Below are 17236 nucleotides of genomic sequence, written 5' to 3'. Positions count from 1 at the left end.
AATAGAGTCTGATCTACCCTTTAGGCCAACAGAATTATTATCCATTTCAAACTCAGTCCAAAACTTGTTCAGCCATAAGTCTGGCTGAAAACAGCTCTGGTGCTGCACACAAGGCTAGGTGAAGCTCAGGGACACACGATCCGTGCTTTAGAGAAGCGCGACACACTCTGATCCTCCCAGCACCCTGTGCCTGGGTCAGCCCCATGCCCGGGGAGAGGGGGTGGGGAGCTGTTCATGCTGGTTTTCTTCAGAAGCAAATGAGAATTTTTTGTCACTTTTTTTTTTTTTTTCCCCTCCTTTTTTCTTTTTCTTTCAGATGCAGGGATTGATTACAAAGTGTCTGTGGGGTTATTTGTGTTCTGATGAAAACGTCAGGCTTTATAAATTCTGTCTATCTAAACAGTCAGCTATTCAGCTGACTGTGACAGACACAGTGAGGATGCCTTGGACTGTCACTGCTTTATGCACTTTGATGGTTTGAAAATTGAACTGTACTATTAATAATAGCCTAAGGCACTAGGTCGCTTTGTGGACTAATAACTTGTAAGATGGTATTATCAAAGAGAAAAAAAAATAATTCAAAGAGATTTTTATACTTTCAGGAATTAAGCACAGCTTTTAGTAAAGTTCCTTAAGATTAAATACATATATATATATATATATATATATAGAGAGAGAGAGAGAGAGAGAGAGAGGCTAAGCCTTTTTCACTTAAGTTTTCTCCTAGAAAGAATAAATGCTTATTGCTGAGCTGTCGTGTAGCAAGGCGCCTGGAAAGGAGATGCTGGTATAAAGCAGGCAGAGCAGCAGTTAGGCCATGGTCATGCATCTTCCCCTGGATGCAGCTGGGCTGGGGGAAGTGGCAGCTGCTATCAGTCTGAAATAATGAATGCAAACCAGCAGGAGTGGCTGTGCCTTCAATTTGCTGACTGAGGCTCTTGTATTTCAGTCCAAGTGAGTTGCATCAGCCAGATCAACTATGAAAATGGATCAATTGGGTTCATTTTGACTGAAACAGATCAGAAAAACCATCACAAGAGTATCTCCAGTAGCAAGCCTGTGCGGTGGGTGATCTGCTGTGATATGCACAAGGATACATAGCTGGGGTGGAGGGGAGGTCCCACATGACAACTTCATCCATGTGCAGAGCTGCTTTCTAAGCCACGTGCCTGTCCACACCCAGAGCAACTACTACTGTTACCAGTGTCAGATTTTCAAGAAAACCACAGACCCAACTCCTCTGAGTATCACTTCAAGCACTGACTACACTGATATCCTTCTAATTTGGACAAGCTGAGATGGCATGTTTTTGTGTATTTGCATGGACACAGACACGTGCATACATCTGGATGCACTGGCAACAAAATCTTGGTAATCAAAAACCATTATATGTAATTTATGGGCCTTTAAAGGAAAATAATCAATGATCATCAAATATACCAATCAGTACACATCCCAAACCTTGTATGATTAATAGGGATATAGATGGTGAGTTTGAAGAGCTAGACCAGGAACAGATTCAAACCATCAAGTTTCTGGAAGACCCGCATCCAGTAAGCTTGGCTTACAACAATATTCAGATTAAAAATAAAAATAAAAATAAAAATGCTCAAAAACCTAAGACTGAATGTATATCAAGAGGTGATCAAACTGTTTCCAATGGCTGTGAAGAGAAAGAAAACTGAACCAATGAAAGATGACCAGGAAATCTCCAGGGGAGACAAAAACTGTACCTAATATTTACAGCACTCTTTCTGCCCACATACAATTACACATTAAAAAGACATTTTGTTGAAATAGCACAAATCAACTGGGACACCAGAACATCCAGCCCTCCCTCCAGATTGCCCTTAGCATCCTTGTGCTCATCTTGCCTTCCTCTGGGACAGAAGTCACTCCCAGGGACCTGGCCAGAGCATTTTTGCACGAGCCAGGACATCCCCTACCTGCAGACTCACCTCTCAGTGTGCTGACAACAGAAGTACATGGGACTTAATTAGCGTCCAAAGAGAGAAAAAGTGTAAAGGCAGCAAAAAGCTGATACTGAGCACAGCTTAGCCAGAGTAGCTTAGCCAGTTAAGGTATATTATTCTCTGCTGCTGTGTAGATAAACATAGACACACCTGCGCATGTTCACACACTCCAATTCAAGCCAATTCATCCTCTCTGTGAAGTTTTACAGCATTGTTTATTCTAGAAAAGAGAAGGGCTTCAAGGAGAGCTGCTTTGCAGCATTCCTGTGTGCACAGCACATAAACCTGAACATTAAATATTGGTTTAAATTATTAAGAATAATTTTAAATTTAAAAATAGACTAATGCAAACAAACAAAATTCAGTCAACACTGGAACACAGATCGTTTTAGGGAGCATATTGCTATAGCAAATGCAACTCCTCGTTCCCTTGGACACCAATGCCATGGTCTGGAAATTCCAGTTTGGCACCACAATGTACAAACTACTCAGCAAGGAAAACTGCTATCTCTAGCATACGAAGCTCCATGTTCACATTTTTTTTTCCCCTTCACAACAGAAAAAAAAAGCCAACATAGCACATTAACTTCTCCCACAAAGCATCTGAGGTGACAAATTCACTTGGAAAACAAAAGTTAACAAATGCAGTACAAAGAAGAATCCCGGTCAGCTCTTGACCACCATATGCCACAATGGATAAGAAAAACAATAAAAAAATAGCTCAGGGAATGAGAAAAAAAAAAGGTCCATTTTGCTGAGATCCTTTCAACCATGTTTTCTTTCCATGAACCTGAAAAATCCAGGTATTAGGTACAGATTTTTTTTTATATTTATATATAAATACACGTGTATATATTTATATAAATATAAAAGCACAGCATCCTCCTCTTTCTCCTCAGAATGTACTGTTATTAAAGCTTGTGACAGAGCTAGCTGGGCCCCTCAGAAGCAGACACTGCAGGAAGGGCAGGAAGCAGGGCATCGGAGGAGGCCTGGAGCAGGATCATCACTATGGGAGGGCAGCTGCACCACCCTGCCTGGCCCCTCTGCAGCCCAGGCATCCACAGAGCCTCTTCTGGACCACCCCCAGGTGGGGGACCATCCCCTTCCCTCAGAGGGAACCTCAGTCTGCCTCCAAAGCACCTGCACGCCAGCTCCCTCGGGCAGCGCTCACCACCATGCTGCCGTGGGTGGCTTTGCCTGCTGGTCTCCTCCTTGCTAGCCAAGACCAGATACCTTTGTGTCCCCTGACCCACAGGCTCCTACTCCCAGTGTTTTACATGAATGCTCTCCCACAGTCTCATGAGACCCCATAATCTCCTCAGAGGACCAAGTTTCTCAGAGACTTTCTGCTCTTGGTGGGTCAGGCCTCCAAGTAAGTCAAGCTCACGGCACGCACTCCTCCTCAACCAGTGCTGACTTTCTTCCAGAGAGATCAGGGGCAAGTGCAAAAGATTTCTTGAAATTGGACGGTATTTCCACCACTGGCAGCTCGCTCTCCTTCATGTCGTATAACACTTATTTCAAGTAAGATATCACCCATGTGTTTCTGCAGCCTTCACTCTTCCTGGAGCGAGTGGAGATCAGTAGGTGTTTAGGGGTCACCAGCCGAGCCACTTCATCATGACGCCTGCTGGAACCTCTGAGAACATTCAAACCTGACTGCGTCTTCATTACAAAAAGTGCTTTTCTTGAGAAACAAAATGAAAACTATGTTCCCACGGAACATCTTCAAGACTCAAAAATAGTATTTCCTAGGGAGGGAAGGATGGAGCACGTCTACATTATTTGGCTTTATCTCAGTAAGGAAACAGAGCTACCAGCAAAGTTGGCACATCTTCGTGAAGTTGTTGAACTCAGGATCCTGGATGGAATGTAAAAGAAATGATGGAGCAAAGGCAAACTTTGCCTTACGCTGGGCTTCTGCTAGTTCTGGTGATTTCGTATGCAAGGTGTCCAAAGAAGTTCTAACCAAGTAAAGATGAATCTGTCGAATAATAAACTGTGGGTTTCCAAAGAGGCCTCTTGGGGTACTGCTACAACCTGGTTGAGGTAAGTCTTTTCATGCCCCTCCGCTGAGCCAGATTGGAGGACAATACAGGCTCCAGCCTTGGTGCCTGAGGTGTTCGGTTTAAAGCGAAGTAAGTGGCTGCCATTGCACCCTGTGAAATAGAAAAAGAGAAAAAAATGGGCTCAAATTCAGTTCTTTCACGCTTCTCCCCTCCATTTCCCTATCCAATCCCCTTGTGTAGGGACAATTTCCACAAAATGATCACAGCGTCTGCTGGCTGGGAGACAGCTGGGGTGTCTCTGATTCAAAGCAGTGGGTAGAACGATGTGCAGACTCTCACCAGTTCATTATAATGCAGCTGGAAGTTAAAAATATCAAGCAGACAATGGGTCAAAAAGCTTTACTGTTAGCCTACTGCCATATTACATTTGGCCTCTGTGGCAAACTATTTTCCCAATTCCTCTGTCACTTTCCAGAATATTTACACAAATCCCAACTCTTTCTGGAAGAAATAAAGAAGAAAGGGTGTAGGGCATACCTTCACCAGGTGAACGTCCTGTCTGCTGAGTTGATTCTGAGACAGGTACTCCCTGTTCACTATCCACGGATGTCTTAACACCTGAACTGCTGTGAGGCGCTGATGAGGGTCTACGTGAAGCATCTTAGACACAATGTCCTGGGTTTAAAAGGAAGAAGACAGTAAAAATGAAAAAGTAATTACTGGTAGTGCAGGATTTACCAAGATCTTCCCAATGGCAGTCATCAGCATGCCGAATGGAGAGGGGGATGCATTTCAGATATGCTTTATAGTTTTTAAGTGTAAAGTCTGATCTTCAAAATTTTCAGGGCTAATGTTCAATTCTCAACTGATAATCCAAACAAAAGATAAGGTGGCAGGTATGCAGCTTTCTGAAAGACTGTTAACAATTATTAGTGACCTTGTAGGAGTGATAAATGCTACCTAGAGAGGATGCCATCTGGAGGCATCTCCTCACTGACTCTGGAGCCTGCTTACAAGGGAAGCATAGAACAGAAACCAAACATTCAAGGCAGCTAAAATTCAGTGATACCAGTTCCACCACATCTGAATATCTTAATTTCCAAACCGGATATCTGATGAAAAATTCATTGTCTGACAATGAGCCTCATAGCTGCTGTTAGCAAGATGAATAAGTTGCTAGGATTTCTTGTGGTTTTGTGGTGGAATATATCAATGTTTTTCCATTGGATACTGCCAGTTGCTAAAACTGATATCTCCTGAGGGAATATAAAAATTGTGTCAAAGTTTCTAATTGATGCCAGACAACTGCAAGCTTGCCAGCTCTCCTGCCCATCCGCCTGTCTCACTAGACTGTCTCACTGTCAGACTAGTGCATGGTTTCATGTCCAATAGTCTCAGCACCAGTTGAATTCCAGCTCCTGGGTTTTTCAGGTTTTGTAATAGATGGGCAGCCTCAACTGCAGACAGTACGAAAGTTAAAAATGCTACCTTATTTACTGCCTGCTCATGCTTAAGTTTGAGGAAGAAAAAGGTGATTCACATATAGACCACGTATTTGTGTCACTGACTACCCTACACTTCTTTTAAAAGTTCAGCTGCGTGACAAAACAGTTCTGTGCAATATTAATTTTGACAGTGCGTAATTGATGGTGCTATATTATGCCTTAGTTTAATGAAATAAACTACCAAAATTTGTAGCACTTTTTAATTTAGAGTAGTATGAACAAGTGAGCTCTTATTTCATAAGACACTGAGAAATAACCCTTCTGACTGTCTCTAAGTTTGTTACAATTGCAGACTGCCATCCCGTTCAAGAGAACAAGAAAAAAATCTGAGAAAGTGTCCACTGACCTTTGCAGTGTCAGATACTGAATCCCAGTTTCCTCCTGTAAGTGCATATTTGCCACTGCCAATCCTGGCCAGAATCTCCTCTGGGGTATCATCTGGTCCATTTGCAAAAGGAGTGAACCTATTAAAAAAAAAAAAAAAAAAAAAAAGTAATTTGCAGGTATATAATTTCTAGAATCTAATATTAAATACCATTGATTACAACGGGAATTTGCTTCCAGAATGGACCACCATAGCTACTTCATTTTCACTCAAGCTACACAGTACAATGGTTCCTCATATTAAATAAAAAAAAAGATTTTTTTAAGATATATTTCCATTTCATTCTTATTTTTAAGCAATGTAATATATATATATATTTAAATTCACAGGTTTTCACTTTTTCTTTGTTCATTTTTACTCAGTTTTATTGCTGATAGAAGAACCTTGATAATGTGAACAAAGAGTAAAAATAATAAAGGAGAAAACTTCATATCTGAAACAGAAAAAAAGAAAGGAAAAAAGAACCCTTTGTAGTCTGTTTTGCAGTTCTTTGTTAATCACAAAATCACAATGTGCAAGTCTGCTGGACAAAACAAATTATATGCAATGGGTTATTTAAAATCTTCCTGATCTAGCCAGACAGAAATTAGTAGTAACATGTACTCAGCTTTACAAAATCAGTGCCACATGTACAGGGCCTTTTTTTTTTTTTTCATAAAGTGACAAGTGGTAAAATTTTGCAACTGACTAAAATTTGCCAAGCCAAATTTTATTCTGCAATCTTGAACAGCTGTGTATATTTATAAGAGGAGGGTATCTGGGATTTTTATATCTTCCCTTCCATCTGCCTTTTCTTTTCTGGAAACCTGCCAGTTTGGTTTTTAGGTTGTTAAACAGACGTCTTGGTTTGGCCACAGCTTCCTATCCCCCCAGCACATTCAATTCCTCACACTGTATTTTCTAGCTTTCCAGATCATTTCAGATTTCACAGAAGTTCAGCCCAGAGAGATCCATGCTGTTATTCCATGCTGTAACTACTGAAAAGGATGCAGTGAATGTTCAGGACTGGCCAATACTCCAAAGCCTGTCATTCCCACTGCTGCAATACCAAATATTAATAGGATCCAGACTCGTACTCTAGCCTTCAGTGTCTGAGCTCATAGTGATGATGGGAGGAGGATAACATCCTGAGTGCAAACAACAGTCAGCTCCTGCTTCTCTCCTCTGGTAAGGAAGAACAAGAGAATCCCTAATGCAGTGGTGGCACCTAAAAAGTCAGCACTTCTGATCACATTACTCTTATTTTCTCCTTTAAGTGTAGAAAAAGGTGAGATACAATTTAGTGGCACCTGGTGGCAAATTTAGAATCTGCTGATTATGTAATATGTATTTCAGATTAAAATATATTTGGATTTTTTTTAGAGTCACATTTCAAAAAGAAACATTTTGAATATAATCAGCTAAGTAATGTGACTCTTGGTAATGGGTTGATTTTATTTACTGATTCTGGTTGTGTATCAATGCAAATCCATGACATTAGCCAAGTAGAAATGGCATTTTTGAGAGGATCACAGCAGACTGGGAGACTGCTCCAGAAAGTCCCAGTGTATTTCAGCTAACGCTGAACACAACTGTAATCAGGAACAAAATATGTGGGACAGAAACTCCTGGCACCTTTTCTGAAAGCCACAAAGCAAGTGACATGAATAACGTAACAGCAGGATCTGTTTGTTTCCTGTATGAATTTAGGAATGAATCCAAGCTTGTTGCCGTCTTGCCAGCTGAATGATCATGAAGTAGACTAAAGAGCTGTCAGAGGTCACTGAAAAGTTTCAAGCGGCACTTAGCTGGGATAAATACACACATACCACACCCTGCAGCCAGCAAAAGAAATGAAGTGCAGGGGCCTGATATCTCCAGATTGGCTTTGTACACTGTGTTTCCCATTCACCCAGCACATCTTATTCTTATCCCTCTCTGCTTATTTCAATCTTCCAGCCTTCTTGTGCCAATATTTAACTTTAGAGATTGGTAGTTCTTTAATCAAAATCATGCTGCCTGTTGCTGTTCTTACTGATCTATTCATTTACTTTCTGAAAACTGCTTTTTTTTTTTTTTTTTTTTTTTAGTTTGTTTTCTTTGTTTTAGCCTTTGAAGGAGCTGAAATACCTCATTAACAACAACCGCAGAAGAATGAAGCTGAAGAGAATACATGTATTAATAGGAGTGAATAAATTTCTTACGGGTGAGGTGACCATGACCTGCTCTCTGCATGCCACTCCTAAATTACTCTTCTGATGTAAAACTTTCATGTAACTTAAGTGGAGCGTAACCTTTTAGATGTCTCAGTGAACATTTACTGGCACAGGCTGTTAAAACCTAAGCTACTTGTAAAGTGTCAAAGATAATTATATGTTTTGGAAAAACTTATTCTAATTCTGGGTCTTGGCATCTATTTTTTTTCTGCCTCATACAATTGAGCACATCTCCCTGAGGAGGACAGCCAGTTTGCAGTCTGTGTATGACTCCTCTCTGGTTTGATCACTGCTAAAGTACGCCCTCTGGAGGAAAACCTCTCCACTTACCCTGCCAACATGGTGTACAACAGGATCCCCAGGCTCCAGATGTCACAGGCTGCATCGTAACCTTGGCGTTTAAGGACCTATGTGAAGTAAAGACAAGGGTGAAAACTGGATAATCCACATTCTTGAATTTTTGCTTTTGGTTTCGAAAAGTACTGATCAGGGATTGCTTCTGGTAACATTTTCAGGGCTTGCCCTAACGTCTGGCTTGAATAGGTGACTGCCTCAGGAGTAAGATGTTCTGTATGTTTGTGTGCAAGCCCAGCACAGCTGCCACCTCCACCATGGTGGAGCTGAAGGCAGTTTGTTGGCCTTCAACACCTCTGACCACCTACCACACAGCAGAGCAGAACAACCCTCTCTGCTTACTTCAGTTAATTTAAAACATTTCTTAAAGAAAGCTAGTTAATACTTTGAAATGTGTCCTCCTAATGTGGAGGTCACCAAGTCCACTGTGGATACAACAAGCATGGGGCTGAGTGACAGTGGTGGGCACTTCTGAGCTTTGGATCTGGCAGAGCAAACGGATGCTCACTAACTCAGGTTTAGTGTCAGAATAGTACAGATGCATGACAACTGCAAAGAAAAACAAAAGGGTTATTCTTATCTTACTTTTAGTTTAAGAAAAGTGGCCACATGTAGACTGGGCTTAACAGGTAACAGGCTGAAACTTGATCCCATTTCCATACAGGTAAACCAAACCCCACAGTACTCAGCAGAGATCTGATTAGGTTCAGTATTGGTACAGGATGGACAGTCAGACCAGTAAGGGTGTGATCTGGATTTCATTTATGCTAATGCATGCCAGAAGAAATGTCTGTTTGAGTCAGTACAGGTCCAAGTGAAAGCAAAGTCACTGACTGACAGAGCACTGCTGAGGCTAGGGGAAGAACTTTGTTTCTCTGGCTCTGAAAGGCTCAGGAGCCACCTCTGGATCTTCTACTTGCTCATAAAAGCAAACGACCATTCTGTTTACTTAACTTCAATTCTGACACACAAGGAGAGTTTTTTCCCCTTCTGCTGGATTGGTAGATAAATTATTGCTTTGCAACACACATGAAAAAGGAAGGTATAAATTCAACAAGTCTTTTTCTGTCCTTGGGGCTTAGTACCCAGTATTTATTTCAACTATTGGGAGTTTATCACAGAAGAGACCAAGAGTTGCTAGAAAAAAAGAAAAAAAATTCAGAAAATGTTGCCTTGACAGATTTTACAAATGATGAGTGGTAAAGCAACCATCTGCCAGGTATGCTGCTAAGCGAACATTTGCTACCTTGAAAAAATATGGAGAAAAAAATGCACTTTCTCCTGTTAACAAAGCTGCTAAAAATCCTACTTCTGCCTCTCTCTCCTGCACATTATGTGTACTCTGTGGCTGTTATAATTGTTTCTCTTTCTTTAGTACCTGCATTCCTTGGCCCTCTATTATGTTAGGTTTTATGAAAAAAAGATCTTTGCTATTTGTTAAGCTCAGTTGCTTTTTGCTCCATGTGTGATACTGAATGCCCAAAATTTATCTTTTGGTGTGGGCATACTTGTTCCTTCTAAAGCAGTTACATTTTCACTGCCATCACTGTCCTTCCTCAAATTACCAAGGAAAATTGAGTCAAAAGCAAATGACAGAAAGATGGAGCAGTTATGAAGTTTAGAGGAGTAGGCTATTAAGCAAGTGGTGACACAACTCCAAAATAATGGGCAGGTGTCGCTGCATGCTGTCATTCAGTTTGAAACAACTCTGCTAGCTAACATGGACATTCACTCTGTGCCATTGCCTAGGAAAGCCTTGGTGGCAATTATTTCTCATCATCAGCAATGTCACCCCACAGATAACAACAGCGGATAGCAAGAGTCACTAGTTAACGACACTGCTATTGTAAAATGTCTCCAGCAGGTTTTTGCATCTGTGGTTAAAGTGAAAATGTTAAGCTGGCAGGATCAAGTGTTGGAAACGTTGGCCAAAAAGATTAGGTTTTGCCCTAGGGGGCAGACACCTTCAAACAATAACAGACATGTGTCTTGAAACAAATCTGAGAGCAAGAAATCTAAGCTCAGTGAAAAAGCTTTGCAAAAGATGCAGTGGGTTCCCGCTCTAGTGGGTGCTGAAAGATTTACCATATAGAAGGGTTTTACATCACCCTACATCACCCCAAACATCAGAGTGTTTGGTGAGATCTGAAATGCATGCATGATCTGGTTCTTAGCTCCACACACAGCAGGGCATCGTGGTGCCAAGGACCAAAATTCTGCTGGGTTTATTCAGTTCTGATAATAGCTCAGATGCTTATCCAGACGTTTATTATTTCTATATGTTTTGATTTATTGGATTAACAGAGTTATGAATACAGGCTTTTCTCAGCTGCGGTACAAGGAAAGATGTGTATGGACATGAGAGATAATAAAAAATCTTATCATTTCAAATGCAAAAACAAAACAAAACAAAACAAAAAACAAACAAACAAACAAACAAAAACCACACACACACACAAATCTTCACGGATTTTGTAAGAAATCTGCAGAATAAAGTCCTTTTCTAAATGGCCCTGCCGCACTACAGTGACACAGTACTGTTGATTTTCCTCCTGATCAAGCCTGGCTATTCTCTCTCTGCAAAGGACACAGCCCGCACTAGGTGGCAGAGTGTTTCTTTCTCTCGCAGAGCTTTCAGCTTTCCCGATAGTCTCAAATTAAATGTTTCCACAACAAAGGGAGACTCGAGTATGCAAACATATCATAATTCCTCTGCCACTGTCCCCTTGTGTCATCAGCCTGGCTGACTTTCTGCCTTCTCGTTTGAATGCTGTAAGCACGCTGCAGAGAGGCTCGGAGAACACACGAGTCAGGTCCAGGCTGGAGGGCAGCATCATATCGCAGGTAAAACGTAAAAGCACTTAGGGCTTTATTAAGCTCTCTGCCAGTTCTGGTAACGTTTCAGCTAATCTCCAGCGTTTCCTGCATTAGCCGAACCTGTCTTACTCATCACAAACGTCTGGGACCATGATTTCTGCTTTCAGTTCAAATCGGAAGAGGCGAACCTGAAAAAACAATGTCTGGCAAGGTTTGTGATTACAGACACTGTACAAAATAGCCCATCATGAAAAATAGCTGCACCTATTTTAATCACATTAGATCCCAGAGAAAACCTCAATTCTTTAAATCTTGGAAACACAATTATTTTTCATTTTGGAAATTAAAATGCTGTGGTGCCCCAGAACTTATCTTGATAAATTTTACACAGCTCATTCCAGTATCTAAAATGAAAAAAAGAAAAACAAAACAAAACAAAACAAAACAAACAAACAACCAAAGAAAAAACAGACATCAAATAGCAAACCAATCTGTCTTGGCAATGGAATATTTTTGCTGAAAAAAATCTGCTTTGAATTTATACTGCCCCTGGCAATGGTCTCAATTTAACAAATTCTCTTTCTGATGCTGGAAGGTTCTCATTCCTGTATCTTTTGGCATCACAAAAGGAAAATGTACAGAAAGATCACCCCATTTTTCACTTTCCAATTGCAACCATACAGATGAGGTGGAGGACAGTTATGGGGCAGAAAAGATTGATGAACGATATCAACTGAGAGAAAGTGGTGTTTGACAGCAGAGGACAGATGAAGTATTGAAAGGCAATAGTTTTGCATTTTTCTTACAGAGACTGCAGCAAGGAAAAGTAGATGCTCATTTGAAGCTGTGTATTGCAAATACAAAAAATGTTGATGAGCATTGCTGCAAGAAATAGAAAATAACCCAGAAAAATAACCTCTTTGTCTTTCATTGGAAAGAAGAAGCAATGAAATACCAAGTACCCAACAGAGTGAAAGGACAAAACAACCCAACCAGCTGTGGGAACCAAACCCCACTGCAGTGGGTCTGAGTGAAAGGAGCAATGCTCACTGGTGATACAAAACCACCTTTCCCCAGGCTTGAGGCAAGCTCTTCGGCCCACCTCTATTTTCCCGTCTGCAAAAATAGGAAAGCAGCCCTCTCCTCCCTCTCACAGGTGATGTCGGGGCAGACAGGGATGAGAACCCCAAGGTATTGCAATTCATCAAAAAAGGGAAAGCCAGTTCTGGTCTGTTACTCATATCAGACAGTCTGTTATCCCATGATCAGCTCTGCAGGGTAAGGTAAAAGAAATGGGTATAGGAGGATAAGCCCAGAGATTTGACACCACAAAGAATTTCAACCATTGTTTCCAAAATGAGTGGAAAGATAGACAGGTGGGCCTGGGAGAGAGGAGTTTCAAAACCTTTACAATTTTCTTATCTTTACTATAGTTCGTACATCCCCTCTAACAGGGGGATTGGTGCTAGAAAAGCTCAAGAGGAGAGATCTTTCTCTAGCTCAATCAAATCAATGGCAAAGCTTCCACTGACTTCAGCTCTGTAAGGATTTCAACCATAGATATTTCTTTCAAGTCTTATTCCTGATATCAAGATTTCCCTTCTAAGCCTTATTCTGTTCTGATGCAATGCACTGGAGGGCAAGCACTCTGAGAAGAAGCAGCTAGAGGAAAAATGGTATTTATCCCAGTAATGAGCCCAAAGCATGCTGTACGTCAGTACGAGACAAACACCGGCTTCTGTCAGGAAAGAAACAACTGGCCTGAGAAGGCTGACATGAACAGGAGACGTATGGTAATAAAAGCTGCAAAAGTGCCTGTAGCCTGCATTCTGCCCTGCTCCTCTTTGAAAGGCAGTGAGAAAAAAGGTGAGCAGGATGGAGGACAGCTTTCTGTGCCATGCTCCTTAGTCATGGCGTTGAAACACTATCCTACCTCAGGGGCGACGAAGTTGGCGGTGTAGCAGGGAGTCATGAGCAGCCCATTCTCCGCTCTCAGTTGCTTGGCAAAGCCGAAGTCACAGATCCTGATGGAGTCTGGGTTTCCTGACTCATCCATGTAGAGGATATTACTTGGCTTCAAATCCCGGTGCACCACCTTAACGAGAAAGCAGTGAATAACAAGTGAGGGGAGGAGGTGGGGGAGCACCCAGGGTTGGCTGCCCTTTCTGCTCTGATATTTGAGGTCGGTCAAGAGCTCATGCCTAAAATATTTCAGTTTTGGAGAAAAGCTGCTTAAAAAAACTCAGGTAAAGGAAGGGGGAAAAAGTTTAAAATCTATTAAAATCAGGAAGAACAAGTCCTAAAACCTCTGCTGATACATTATGATGGAGACAACTGCTCAAAGTGGGGGGACTTTCTTCCTGAGTGAGAGCAGCGGGGGCTGTTGTACAAACACATTGCTGTCAGAGTCTCCTGGATAGCCCTAAATATTCAGCTGAAAGGTGAAAAAGAAATCCTGTCAGAGGAGGAAAATGAATAAGGGTCTTCTTGTGACTGTTCATATGAGTAGCTCACACTTGAAGGGAGGGGTTACTTTTCACACAAATCCTTTCTGTAGGTACCCAACTTCAAGTGGCTATGTGTTTTACAACAGGCACTGCATTTCTACGTTGGGAAAACAGCCTCTATATCTACACTGAAAAGCTATCATGAAAACATACAAGTCCAAGCACAAAATGCACTTGTTTTAACCATGAAAGGAAAAAGAAGCAAATATTTGACTAGTTATCCAAACTGTTTGTCCCTGAAAAGTGGAAAAGGAGAGATTTTCAAGCTGCTGTATATAGAAAGCTTAGATTTTAGAAGTCAGTTCTTTAACAGCATGTCAGAAACCTTTCTCATCAGCTGCTCAAACTGCTACTTTGCTTTGAAAACTGAGCATTTGATTTTCTACTTATCTGCTGACTCAGATACCCTATCTGAAATTCAGTTAAAAGATCAGATATGGCAATAATGACTGTGATAAGAAGCAAACTACCTCAGCAAGTTACACAGACTTGAAAATCAGTGTAGTTTGGGGACGAAAATACCACTTTGACATACTGTAGTTCAGCCAGGAAGTGGCTAAAAAGCCTGTGACCCTATTTCACAACCTAAACGCAATTCCAAACATGGGAAAAGAATGAAACATTATTTTGTCTGAACACTTTTTTTGGGGGTAAAAACATATTTATATTTCAGAGAAGTATAATCACAACTATTCACTTTTTCTAAAAGTTGGAATTTAAGAGAACAGCTGCAGAGAACCAAAAAAGCAATGCTTACACCCTGGGAGTGCAGGTAGTCCACAGTCCTGGTGATGGTGCACAGCACGGCGCTGGCCTCTCGTTCTGAGAAACACTTCTGCCGAAGAATGCGGTCCAGGAGCTCGCCTCCCCTCATCAGCTCCATCACCAGGTACACGTATTTCCCATCATCATAGACCTGGAAGAGTAATACAACAAATACATATTTTAGACCCAACTTACACTTGGTGAAGGTTGGCCTTTTAATCACAGTACTGGCTTGTTTATGTAAGATGTTGTAAGAAGAAAATATCAGCTAATGTGTGGGAAATGTGCTTATTATGCTTAACAACAGAAAAGGCAACTTTATAACAAGATTTAATCATCACTTTTTTTCTCGTGTCTGTGGCAACTTGCTGATTTGTCCACATAGACAGGCAGCTTTCCTGATCTGCTATCTTGTCAGCAGAGCAGACCAAACTGCTAAAAGCAGCACCATTTCACACAGCCTGAAATGTCTCCTGGCTCTCACCCAAGCCTCCTTCTCAGTAATGTTCTCTCTTTCCCGTTCTACAGGGTAACATTTGCCATTTTAAATATCAATATTTCCCTTTGACTCATGATCAGCTAAATGAACTGCATTATACTGTTGGCCAAGACGTGCTTCCAATGATATCATATAGTTTGTATTTGCAATTCTGGTGAATATATTGTTGACACGAGCTGCAAGATGTATTTACCATCAACGTCAATTGCAAGGGGGAAAAGACATTTTTTGTCTAGATTGGAAGATGGCCATTTTCATGTCATAATCTTTTATCTGGACTGCAATAATAGACAGTGTTATAGTCATCAATGCTAGATGTTTTGGGAAAGGAATATAAAACCTTTCTTGCACAGATTTTAAGATATTCTCTAATACTTAGGAATTAGGTGATACTTTCCCAAGGGTATGTGACTAGAAATTTTATATATATATTTCTCTAAGGTCTGAACCATATTGAACTGGCCAGTGACACAAGCAATTTTGTTCTTTAAACTCTGAATCTAACACAGTATGGACAATCCTAGCTGAGATCCCACTTCTGAGAAGTGCTTCAAAACTAGGTACATTTTGTTGTTCTCCAGCACTGCAGCCCTTTGGTTTTATCCTCAGTTGTTTAGACAGGATTTGGAGAATATAACCTGACCAGTCTTTCCAACTATTAGCCTGTAATTTGTTAAAGTTATGTTTTCCCCTTAATTTCAATGAGTCTTTTTTTTAGCTCTGACCTTAAACTGGAGAATTTTCCATATAATAAGTGAGCCTGATCATTAGGTGAAAATCATTTAGTACTGTAGTGGTCAAAGATTACTCACATCTTTAAGAGTAATGATGTTTGGATGCTGTCCATATCGCAAGAGAATCTCAATTTCTTCAGAGGGGTCTCTCTTGCTCTTGTCAATTATCTGAAATAAATGAAACACAGTGTGGTAAGGTACCAGCTGGCAGCACTAAGCACAAAACAAGCAATTTATACAGCTTAAATGAATTAATATTTAAAATTCTTCTGTTAATCATTATTCTTGTAGAGGCCAGCTCAAACCCTGCAAAAATGAGAGCCATGCTGACTGTCTGCCTCAGGCAGATGGAGCAATAATTATTTTGGATTCTGAAGGTGTAGTCACACTTTTTGATGCCTATAGCTTTGTTTGCCCATAAATAATGGCAGTGACAAGAAGTCTCATTTAGAAATCAAACAACCTGAAGAATTCGAAAATAATAATAGTTTTAGAATGACATCTTTGACAAAAAAAAATAAAAATGCATATGTTTGTAATATTGGCATATGCTTGTATGTCTGTCAATAAATTAATAGAAATTACTTGTCAGGTGGGCTTGGCAGAAACAAAATTGTGTAGATGCTAGGGAAGATCTGAGTTGAAGCCATTGGTAACTGGCTGTGCTGTTGTAATAAACAAGAGCCATGCTGTTGTAATGAACAAGAGAGCGGCCAGAGTTTGCACTTGGCCATCTAACCAAAGTCTACCTATTCCTAAGCTAGAAAGAAATCTGCTCTACACATCACATTTCTGCATTCAGCACCTTTCATAAGATCAGAGAATACAGTGAGACATGAAAACTTTTTGTTCGTCTAGCAGCAGGTCTCAGAAAAATGCTGCACCTGCTGCTTAGATAGCATCACTGCATGGGAAGCCTGCTGTTAGAATGGCACTGACTTCGCATCAGTGCTCCTAACACTTGTATTTGGGATGTCAGTCTAAGAGTCTCAATCGTTTGCCCAGTTGAGAGCACTGATTAGTGATTCTTGCTTTGCAGAGTTAAGTGATATCTACAACCCCCCAAATAGCTGCAAAATAATCCAAGAAAGATATTTGCACTTTGGAATCTCAAATGTAACTGCACAGGGAGTGGCAAAAAAAACCAACTCATTCTACTAGGAACTCATTTGGAGTAAAATATTTTGGCATTAATTTCTTATTGCTAGAAAATGGCAGCACTACATTTGAATAACAGGTTTACAGAAGAATAATGGGTGGCTTTTTCAGAAATTCATAATTCCATTACTGGCTTGGATTTGAAGGCTTCCAACCTTCAATGTGATTAGTTCTCCATAAGAACTCAGCACAGAGCTCAGATTTAAAGCAACAGTGTTTGCCTGGAAACGTGTTTTTAAAAACTTCTTTTGTTAATGGAGATAAATGCCTGGCTGCTTTTGCATGCATTTTCATGGCTTACTTATGGTGACACAAATTTAAGTACAGGTCTA

At 40.7% G+C, this 17236-nt stretch overlaps 1 protein-coding gene across 2 annotated transcripts in view; it reads right to left on the bottom strand.

The window, feature by feature from the left end:
• Positions 1–1684: 1684 nt before the first annotated feature.
• Positions 1685–17236, bottom strand: part of RPS6KA2 (ribosomal protein S6 kinase A2) — a 219511-nt gene continuing 203959 nt past the window's right edge. For both annotated transcript variants that reach the window (XM_082755701.1, XM_082755700.1), the window contains exons 15-21: positions 15825–15914; positions 14506–14664; positions 13175–13336; positions 8401–8477; positions 5837–5954; positions 4523–4660; positions 1685–4135 (exon numbers count right to left, since the gene is read on the bottom strand). In XM_082755701.1, the coding sequence (XP_082611827.1) occupies positions 4010–4135; positions 4523–4660; positions 5837–5954; positions 8401–8477; positions 13175–13336; positions 14506–14664; positions 15825–15914 (870 nt within the window). In that variant the 3' untranslated portion in view covers positions 1685–4009. The remainder of the gene's footprint in view (positions 4136–4522; positions 4661–5836; positions 5955–8400; positions 8478–13174; positions 13337–14505; positions 14665–15824; positions 15915–17236) is intronic.

The sequence above is a fragment of the Aythya marila genome (genome assembly GCF_965140915.1).
Source record: "Aythya marila genome assembly, chromosome: 3".
NCBI classification, from domain to species: domain Eukaryota; kingdom Metazoa; phylum Chordata; class Aves; order Anseriformes; family Anatidae; genus Aythya; species Aythya marila.
This window is presented reverse-complemented; position numbering and strand designations above follow the sequence as displayed.